The sequence below is a fragment of the Apaloderma vittatum genome, unplaced genomic scaffold (assembly GCF_000703405.1).
Source record: "Apaloderma vittatum isolate BGI_N311 unplaced genomic scaffold, ASM70340v1 scaffold23741, whole genome shotgun sequence".
NCBI classification, from domain to species: Eukaryota; Metazoa; Chordata; class Aves; order Trogoniformes; family Trogonidae; genus Apaloderma; species Apaloderma vittatum.
Window position 1 is genome coordinate 3969 of NW_009699962.1, and position 10506 is coordinate 14474.

The following is a 10506-nucleotide window of genomic DNA, read 5'->3' on the forward strand; positions in this document are numbered from 1 at the left end:
GTGGCCCTTGGCATAACCCCCCTGATGAGGAAACACCGTGGATTTAGTGATAGCCCTGTGGTTTCCCCTTCAGATGGTTCCTGGGGCAGGGGGAGAGGTTGCTGGGCATGGCGGGGAGGGAAGGCTGCTGCTGGGGATGGCCACGACCTCTTCTCTGTGGGCAGGTGTTGACCAAGCAGCAGCAGGAGCAGGCAGCCAGCAACGACTTCAACTTTGACCACCCCGATGCCTTCGACTTTGACCTCATCATCGCCACCCTGAAGAAGCTGAAGCAAGGCAAGAGCGTGAAGATCCCAATCTATGACTTCACCACACACAGCAGGAAGAAGGAATGGGTACGGGACACTGAGGGGGGTGGGACAAGGTAGCGGGGACTGCCTGGACCCCTCCAGCCCCTGCCTTTCGCAGTCAGACCTGTGCGGTCACCCTCTGATCCGTGGACAGCTCAGGGCGTGTTTTTTGGGCAAACTGTCGCAGTCACTAATAACCTGAGAGATTCCTTGAGATGGGACATCTCTGACCACGTGTTGTACCTAATCACGTCCATTCTGGCTCCACAGAAAACCCTCTATGGCGCCAACGTGATTATCTTCGAAGGCATCATGGCATTTGCAGACAAGGAGCTCCTGAAGGTGAGGAAGGATTTATAGTTGGTTCTGGGGGAGCCTGACAGACAAGAACGCTGCAGCCTCTTCTGCAGCCACAGTGTGAAGAGAGTCCCAGGCACCCTGGAGCTCCTCTGCCCCGCTGGGTGGGATCGCTGTGTGGGAGACTCTTGCAGGGGAAGAGCCCCCAGCAGAGGTCAAGCGTTTCAGCAGAGACCTTGACTTCAGCCATTCGTTCCCAGGAGCTGGGAGTCAAGCGGTGACCAGATCCCCGGCAGTGCTGGTGCATCCCTATGACCAAAAATAGCCCAGCCCCGACACTGCTCGCCGCAGCTTGGGCAGCCAAAAGCAAAACCTGCTGCTCAGAGCCTGCCGGACTCATCCAGCACTTGCGGCTTTCTTGGGAATTGTTTGGTTACGTGAAAAATGCAACGGGAGGGAGCAAGTGCCACGCACAAACTTAGCCGAGCTCAGGCTAGAGTTTCCTTCCCAGCCAAGCGAGTGGTTGGGTTGTGTTTTCCTGGAGCAAGGCTGACCTCCAGTGGGGCAGCTGGGTAAACCCCCGGGAGCTTCCTCAGCCTCAGAGCTCTTGTCTCTGGCAGTTAAGGAGGCGTCTTGAGCTGACCTGCGGTGCTTTAACCAACCAGTGCTCCTGGGTTAAGCCTCTTTCTCTGTGTCGTGGGCATTAACTGTCTCCTTGTCTCCCCCTCCCTCTCAGATAACATCCAGCCAAAGTGTTTTGACCTGCTTGGAAGTGGAGACAGGGTTTGGAGCAGGACAGGTCTAGGGGGACATGGGAGAAGTTCCATTCGAGTTACAGACTGAACCCCGTGGGGTTTGTTCCCTCCCCGCTCATTTCAGCTCCTCGATCTGAAGATATTTGTGGACACGGACTCGGACATCCGCTTGGTGCGTCGCCTGCGCAGGGACATCAGCGAGCGCGGCCGTGACATCGAGGGTGTCATCAAGCAGTACAACAAGTTTGTCAAGCCCGCCTTTGACCAGTACATCCAGCCCACCATGCGGCTGGCCGACATCGTCGTCCCCCGAGGTACCTGCCCAGCGCTGCCACGTGGCTCGGTCCTGACTGGGACCTGGGGAATCTCGTCCCTCTGCCCTCGGCTCTGCCGGCCAGTCCCACCACCCTCTGGCTGTGGCCATCCCACACCAAAGCAGAGGTCCCACCAGTTGAGTGTCTCCTGAAGGCACATTCTTAGGGGAAATTCTGCACTTTTCCCTTAACCAGTCTCCTGCTCTACCAGCTCCTGCAGCTTAGCGAAGCATAAGCTAGAAGTGACGTCTGGCTATTCAATAATAGATAACCTAAATAAAAAGTTAATAATAGCAGCTATATCTCCTGCTGGACTATGCTCTGCAAGGGAAGGGATGTTTGGGGCACAGCGTGTTTTTACCACAGTGTGGAGCTTGGGGAAGAAACGTGTTGTCAGGCACCGCTGGCAGTGTGGTCCTGACCAGGCTTTCTCTCTTTTGCTTTCGGTTCACTCCAGGGAGCGGGAACACGGTGGCTATTGAACTGATCGTTCAGCACGTCCACAGCCAGCTGGAAGAGGTAAGAGCTGCCCGGGTGTCAGCGGTGGGCTCGACTTCACGTGCGCAGCAGTGGCATCGCAGGAGGTGGTGCAGCGGGTGCCAAGGCGGGAACGGGCTGGCTTCCCTCCGCAAGTCCCCGTGAGCTCCCGGGGCCGGCATCACCCCAAACCCTGCGGTATTTCAGCTCTCTGGCTCTTCTTCTCTTCACCCCCTTGCAGACACTGTCTTTCCGTTCAAGAGCCCACTTCTGTGCTGGGTGCAGCCCCGTGGGTTTTCCAAAGGCAAAGTCTCGTGATGTTTGACACCCAGCCTGAGCCCCTGCTTCCAGGCACATGCTCCCATCTCCTTCCCCACCACTGGCTTTAAGAAGTCGTCTTCTGCGTATCCTGGGCTGGTGCTTTGAGCCTGGGACCCTTGGATCGAATGACCTGTTGTGTGTTGCTGTTTGCTGAGCAGCACAGCCTCCTCCCGCCCCACGCCGGCAGCTTCGATGTGTGAGATGCTCAGAGCGATGTCCTGGGAAGTGGAAGGAGCGGGACCTGGATGTGCCCAGCTCTCCGCAGGGCTGCGGGTGCCAGTCGGGGCTTTCCCACTGCCCTGATTTACAGCACTAAGCTCCGGCGGCTCGAGAAGCTGGTTTCTAAACCTGAGGTCGCAGGGATCAGAGCCCTGGCGCCAGGCTGAGGAGGGCACAGGCTGTGAGGAGGGAAATGGCTCTTTCTCCCCAGTCCCTGGGATCTGGCCAGGAAAGCTCAACAGTGGCTCTTCCCCATGGCACTGCCGAGGGGTTGGCTTGGGTGGGGGGATACTTTAATTTACCTGGGGAGGGGAAGAAGTGGGTGAAAAGCTACATGTGAATGTAGGAAAATATTCCTATTTTTCCTTTTTTTTTATCTTGAAACGACCCTGGTGTTGACAATGCTTAATACCGGTTGCATTGTGTCTTTGTGTTGCTGCCGCAGCGTGAACTCAGTGTCAGGTAAGAGCCCCCCTAACTCTGTCCTGTCTGTGCAGCCCGAGGCATTTCCAATGCCAGGCACCGCTTGGCTTAACCCCGCCCGCAGCCCACGCCGACCGCTCACCTCACGTACGGCCTCGTCACGCTCCGAGCTGTCGAAAGGCTGCCTTGGCCTTGGCCTCGAGACCAGCGGGGATGTATTCATGCCCAGGGATGTATTCATCCTGCTGGAGGTACCCCCGAGCTTAAGTGCAGACCCCCAAAGCTGGGTCAGGGCCAGGTTTGTCAGCTGGGGACTCTGCGAGAGGGGAGGCTCTGCGTCCTGCGATGCTCTTTTATTTCCCTTTGCCCTTTAAAATGAGCGGTTGTTCGGAGCCACTCTCCATCTCTGGTGGTTAAAGATCCATCGTTAGATGAAGCAAAGCAGCTCGCGGGTGGTGGGAGCTCTGGATCCCTGGGCTGCAAGCCCTGTGGCCCCTGGAAGGACAAAGGAGATACTTGTGCCCTGCTTCAGCTGTTTGCTGATTGCTCAGTGTCTGCAGGTGGATGCTATAAATTGTGTGTGGATGTAGTTAACCTCCTGAGCAGGGGGGGCTGTAGCTCTCTTGCTTCCATTAAGCAGCCAGCTGAGGTTCCAGGTATTTTTCTAGGACGCAGAGGGGGTGTGTTACTGCGGGTGGGTTTCCGTTTAGATCTCCATCATGCCATGGAGACACTTAAGTAACCCGAAAGTTTACGTTTGACATACAACAAGCTTTTAAAACACCTAAGATGAACAGGAAAAAGACTCTTTACTGGATTCTGCTTAAGCCGATCATTTCCTAGACCAGGCAGCTGGATATTTTGTTTTATTCCTGTTTGCTTGTTTAACACCGCGGGGCCTGACATTTCTGTGCAGGCAGCACAGACTTCCGGGTGTGTCTGGAAGTCCAGGTGGAAAAGTGCACTTTAGCATGGAGAGAGGTTTGTTGCTTTAAGAAATTGCAGGAATAACATTGGAGGGCAGATGAATGTGTGTGTGCAGGTATATATGGCCATATGCCATATATATATATATATACATGCACGTGTAAAAGTTCTTTCTCTCCAGTGAGTCTCCTCTTTAATCCAAATGGCACTCCATACAGGTGATCTTTTTGTGCACCTTAAAAACCAGGTATTTAATAATAAGACAAGAAAGTATTAGTAGTTTTATGATGGCACGTTTAGAAAGGTAACTCTGACCTCCAGAAATAACTCCGTGATAACCGCAACCCCAGATATTTTTATGGTCTGTTTAAGGCTTGTGGTTCCCATTTATGCCTTTGCCAGAAAGTCTGGAAAAAATTTCCTGGGGAAAAAAAAAAAAAAGAAATCTGTTTATGCTCCTGGAGCCCCAGTGCTTTTACTGCTGCGGTTTCCCATCAGCGGCTCTGCGCTCACGAGAGCAGCGAGGTGGATGGAGAGGCGCGCGTCCAGGGAGACGTGCCTGGCAAACCCAGGGCTTTTCATCAAAAACAATTCCCCATCCTCTTGTCTTGAACGGCTCTGTCTAAATGTCACGGTTGTTGGCCTGATGTCATCGCCTTTTGGCAGCCGTGGGGACACGGCGAGGCCTTTGGAGCCGGTAGAATAAAACCTGGATGCTCAGATCTGGCCCCAGCCTGAGATCCTGCTCTGGTCCTTGTGCTGCCCCCTCCCAGAGCAGAGTGTCAGCTCTTCAGCTGGATGGGTTCTGAGGAGTTTAAAGAAAGTCGTGCCGTTCCCTGCCAGCCTTGTTTTCCCCCTGTTTACTGCTGAGGAGCATCGTTGCCTTCCTCCGTGTTCCCTCAGAGCGCAGGTCAGACCTTAGCATCCACAAAATTGGGATATTTGGTGTCCAGCTTCCCTCGTGTTTAACCATGTGTGTGCTGGAGGTGTCATTGTGTACGGGCACTCCCAGGTGAGTACTACCCCTCGAGCCTGCCGAGGCGCGGGGCTCTCAGCCGAGCCTCTTCTCGATCCCTTCTGCCGCTGTTTCAGCCACCAGCCCAGCTCTTGGAGCTGGCACTCTTTTCGGCCGAATTCCCCTCGCCAATCGATATTCCCCACCCCTGAGGTCTCGATCAGCTTGGCGTGCCCTTTGCCAATTGTGTCTTTAAATATCAACCCGTGGCGCGGTTTAATAGCCCTTGTTTGAAATGTCAGCCGTGAAAGCCAGCCGCTGTACGTGTTTGAAATGCCTTGACTGCATTAGCTCCTTTGTAGCTGGATGTCTCTTGTCTGCTTCCTGCCTGATAGCATGCTCAACAAAGAGCTGAGGATGTTCCCTGAGCCTTCCTGAGAGATGGTCACTCCTTTCTCTCTCTCTTTCTCTCTTTCTTTCTTTTTTTTTTTTTTTCCCTTTAAAGCTTTTGTTCAGGGGGGAAAAAATAAGTTTCCAAAGTGAGACATATTTTTGACGTGCTCATGGCTGCCCCGTCTGAGTTTTTTGTCGTGGTCCTGCCTGGCAGCGAGAGGGACGGGAAGTATCGTGAGGAGTTTCACCACGGGCTGTGCCGGGGCTGAGCTCCTCTCTCTGCCTCAGCCTGTGGCCCCTCTCCAAGGGATGGTGATCCCAGGGCAGGTCCAGGTGAATTCAGAGGGAAGGAAGGTCTTCTCGGTGGGTGATGATGTTCAGTTCAGAGCCGGATTTCTCCCTGTGCTCTCAGCTTTCTGGGCTCTCCGAGCCTTGAGCAGATCATCTCTCCAGGAGATGGGCACCCCCGGGAGCCCACACACGGTTTTCCTGAAGGTTGGATGAAGTTTTTGCAAGCTTGGTCTTGAGCTCCTGCGCTTGCTCTGGGATTGCGACAGAGCCCTGGGTGAGGGCTGGATGTTTCCCTCCGGGCTCTGGGACCTGCAGTTGGTGTTGCAGTGTGGTACCTCCTGGGATGGAGATGGGACAGTGTCCCTGGAACCTCCTGGGATGGAGATGGGACAGTGTCCCTGGTACCTCCTGGCACAGAGATGGGACAGTGTCCCTGCCGTGGCTGTGGGGGGGTGAGAGTCCCTTGGTCCCTCCTGGCACAGAGAGGGGACGGTGCCCCTGCCGTGGCTGTGGGGTGGTGAGAGTGGACAAAGCTTTCCCACCACCACAGAGCCAGGAGTGGAGCTGGAGCTGTGGAGAGCAGCCATGGCATGACTTGGTCACCAAAGGAGGAGCACTGGCTTGGGCAGGTCCGTAGATCAATTAGGGCTTTTTTTTCCCCCCTTTGACTAACGACAGTGCTTTTTCCTTTGTTTCATGTCCTGTTTGTCCCTCTCCCCTTAAACTCTGGTGTTTCCTGTCCTGTGTCCCCCGAACATCCCTCCCACCTGGTGACCAGAGGAAGCTGCGCTGGGATATGTGAGGACACAACCGCTAACGGCAGTGTTTTGGTTGTGACACTAACGGGGACGGTGGGGGCGAGGGCTGTGCAGTGTGAGCCGCGGTACTAACCCGGGCTGGGGGTCTTTGGGCAGACAGCTCAGAGGGTCCTGCTTTGCTGGGGGTGGGAGGTGAGTGAGCAGCTTTATCCCGACCCTAAAAATGGAACCTGCACAGCACTGAGTGTCTTCCTGGAGCTGTTGGGGACAGGGAGCTGAGCAGCGTTGCATCCAGACCTCCTGTCCTCCACATGGGTGTTGCAGGAAGGTGAGGAAAGCTCGGTGACAGAACACCGACAGCGTTTGCCAGGGCCCTGCCAACAGCTCGGGGTGCAGGGGAGGCGTTCCCGGGCACGAGGAGCTGCTCTCAGAGGTAGGAGCATCGCAGAGAGCGGGGTGGGAGAGCGGCCGCCAGCCCGCTGGCATGGCGGGAGGCTGTGACACGGACCTGGCAGTGATGGAAGGGAGAGGTGGCGCTGGGGGGGAAACAACCCTGACAGCTCCTCTCATTCAGGTGACAGCGGTTTGTCACCTCGGCAGACCCAGCTGGGTGTGCGGCTCTGTGTTTGGGGGGTGGCTGATCTCAGCCCCCCAGTAAAAGCAGGCAGACCTTGCTCAGGTCCTCACCCACCGTGTGGGTCTGTGTCCCTGGGGCGAGGGGTGGTTTAGGAGGCAGGGCTGTGTCCCCAAGCCAGGTCTGGCAGAAGAAAGGAAGGAAAGGGGGAGTCTGTGGGGGGCAGAGCTGCCAGGTGCTGCCGGCAGCCCAGCCCCGGCGCGGGAGCATCTCTGAAGGCAGCTGACCCCGATTTGCAGTGACTAACGGAGTGAGCTCGCTTTGCTGACGGCAGGTTGGGGTACTTGAGGGCTGCTTGTCCCAAACAGGCTGGTGGGCTCTATGGGCAGTGGGAGCGTCCGGGGCTCAGCCCCAAGGCAGGCAGGCTCGGCCGGCAGCGGGCAAGCCTGTGATGGGAGCACAACCCGTGCACTCCAGAGCGTTCCCTGCGTAGGGACTCTTCACTGCAACACAGGACCGGACCTGGCAAAGGCAAGAAGGAGCCCTTAAGTACCCACAGCCCTTGGGAATGTCTCGTTTGGTGTTGGTCGGCCAAGACCAGGAGATGGCTATGTGGATGGAGGCCTCAAGTTATTGAGCTCTGCCCTCCTCCATTCCTACCCAGTCATCTTCTCCGCTTGTGTGTCTCTATGTGTGTGCAATTAATCCAGGTTTCTGCTTGATTTGAAGTCCTAATCATCTGGTGCTTTTCGTTTGTTTGCTCTCTTCTCCTCCCCAACATCTCTCTGATCGGGATGTGGCCGCTGGCACGTGTGTGATCTGACGTGTGGCTTTCAGACCCCAGCCCTCCTCCCAGACCGCCTCCCAGTCTGTCCTGCCCAGCTTTTTGGAAGCCAAATAGATGTGACCATCATCTCATTACTGCCGCTCTCCAAGAGGGAGGTGACTAATGGGGCTCCATTGTGTGCTTCCCCATGAGCGGTGTTCCCTTGATCCAAGAATAGCTCCCAACCTTGTTAGTTAGGTGGAGATGAGTCACTCAAAGCCAGTCCTGTCCGGCCATAAAGTCTTGAAGCTGTTCCCAATTTGGTGTGGATCTGTCCCCAAATAGGCCAGGAGTTCTGGAATGGTCTCATTGCAGCCTGGTTGTGTCCCAGTGCCATGGGCCAGGCTGCCTGTCCCCTTCCTGGTGACATCTGGCAGGACAGAGATGACTGTAACAGCTCCTCCTCACCCATGAGTTCACGATCCACCACCAGATAAGACTTCTGAGCAGGAGAAGATTTTGATTTTATTTTTCACATCCTTCCCAACCGGTGGTAACCACGATGAGCCAACCATGGGTCATCTGCCCAGCGGGAAGGGCAGGTCCTCGGGCTATGAGGTCCCTCTGGTTCCACTGACCGCCCATTCATGGCAGCAGGTCCCTTTGCAGGGGACAAGGCAGGGCTGGCCGCTTGTTCGGCTTGACTTGACGACCTCGGCGTGCGTTTGTAGCGTGAGATGACATCTGGGAGGATGGCTCTGGCCGTGCACTGTGCACCAGCCTTCAGGCAGCCTTGCCTCTGTGACCTTCTGACCATGCGTTTGGTTTTTCAGGGCTGCCCTGGCCTCTGCCCACCAGTGCCACCCCCTTCCTCAGACCCTCAGTGTGCTGAAGAGCACCCCTCAGGTGAGGGGCATGCACACCATCATCAGGTAAAGCCCCCGCCGCCACGGGATGGGGCTGGGGGGGCTTGGCTCGCTTTGCACTCCCAAATCCTGCTTGTGCCGTGTTCTCACAGTCTGGGGATGTGGGATGGGATAGATGGTGATGGGCCCTGTCTAAAGGAGTTGTGCTTGCCAACAGTTTTTCTAAGTTCTACCTTAAAACTGTCACCCTAATTCCAGGCTCAGCCAGAGCAAACAAGATGCTGAGAGCCAGGCAGGGGCAGGGTCTGACCTCCCCCATGCAGCCTTCGATCCCTGCCGGCACCTCCCCGAGCACGTTTCGGTCCAAAGCTCACGTTGCCTTTCCCTCCCCTCTAGAAACAAGGAGACCAGCAGAGATGAGTTCATTTTCTACTCGAAGAGGCTGATGCGGTTGCTGATTGAGCACGCGCTCTCCTTGCTCCCGTTCCAGGTATGTAGCCAGGAGGGGCAGACGCTGCGCTTCCGACTCCTAACCCGCACCTGCCAGGGAGCTGGGACAGTCCTGATGCCACTCCTCACACCCTCCCTGTGTATCAGCCCTTTCCTCCGTGGTTGGAAAGGAGCAGGGCTCCCCTAGACAACTCTTTGTCCTGTTTTGGTTCCTGAGGGTGCAGACCAGCCGGCAGCTGGCTGGCTCGCTAGTACCAGGGCTCCTCTGAGAGCCACGTCAGAGCCCCTGGTAACGCTTCTTGTGTGTTTTTTGTAGAGTTGCACTGTCCAGACCCCTCAGGGGCAGGACTACGAAGGGAGGACATATAGCGGGAAGCAAGTAAGTGGAAGCACAAGGTACTCGCTACTCAACCCTGCTCCGGAGGGGCCACATTGAAAGCCCCGTGGGTGCAGGGGAAGGACACCCCTTCCTTCAGGGCTTCCATCAGGCCTGGGTTTGCCACCTGCTCCCGTGTCATCGGGATAGGTGGTAGATTGGTGGCCAGGAGTGCCCTGAGTGATGTCACTGTGCCACCGTTGCGCTCCCACCGAGAGAGGCAGCCTGGGCTGGGAGCGGCACGACCCTCTTGGAAGGGACGTGCTTTGGGGTTGCCCGTTGGAGTCCTCCGTCGTTGAGGCTCAGTGCCATACCGGGGGTTGCCCCATGCACCTCCTGCGCCGTGCCTTCCCCTGCACCCTCGCTGTGTGCGGCAGATCACCGGCGTGTCCATCCTGCGAGCGGGAGAGACCATGGAGCCAGCGCTGCGAGCCGTCTGCAAGGACGTCCGCATCGGGACCATCCTCATCCAGACCAACTGCAACACGGGCGAGCCGGAGGTAAAGCCGGGGACCCTGGGCTGCGGGGGGCATCTCCAGGCCTTGGCCTGCGTGCAGGGGTCACTCAGATATTTCTTGAGAGAACTTCAGCAACTCAGGTGTTGATCTTGGCAGGGGATGTGTGCTGAGAAAGTGAGCGCTTTTGAAAGCTTAGAATGAGAGGAAACATCCTCAAGTTGTGCCAAGGACAGGTTTAGATTGAATATTAGGAAAAAATTCTTTACTGAAAGAGTGGTGAGGCACTAGAACAGGCTGCCCAGAGCAGTGGTGGAGTCCCCATCCCTGGAGGAGTTCAAAAAAACCTGTAGAGGTGGCGCTTCAGGACATGGTTTCATGGTTATGATGGTGTTGGGTTGACAGTTGGACTTGATGATCTTAGAGGTCTTTTCCAAGCTCGGTGAATCTATGAAACGGGCTTTGCCGGCAGGTCTGTGCACGCAGGGGCTGGTTTGCTGTCCAAGCGTTTGCGCCAGCACCTGGCTCCAAGCTGACAGCTGAGGTCCCAGAGAGAGGAGAGATGCATGGAACCTTCACCCCTCTAACAAAAGGACTCG

General features: G+C 56.2%; 1 protein-coding gene across 1 annotated transcript in view; it reads left to right on the plus strand.

Moving 5' to 3' along the window:
* The window catches only part of UCKL1 (uridine-cytidine kinase 1-like 1), a gene marked incomplete at its 5' end in the record, with an annotated part of 16093 nt that overhangs the window by 3961 nt on the left and 1626 nt on the right, over positions 1–10506 (plus strand). Inside the window, 9 exons of the mRNA XM_009878607.1 lie at positions 165–335; positions 561–632; positions 1467–1656; positions 2114–2175; positions 3119–3135; positions 8594–8692; positions 9023–9116; positions 9393–9455; positions 9830–9952. Of these exons, the coding sequence (XP_009876909.1) occupies positions 165–335; positions 561–632; positions 1467–1656; positions 2114–2175; positions 3119–3135; positions 8594–8692; positions 9023–9116; positions 9393–9455; positions 9830–9952 (891 nt within the window). The remainder of the gene's footprint in view (positions 1–164; positions 336–560; positions 633–1466; positions 1657–2113; positions 2176–3118; positions 3136–8593; positions 8693–9022; positions 9117–9392; positions 9456–9829; positions 9953–10506) is intronic.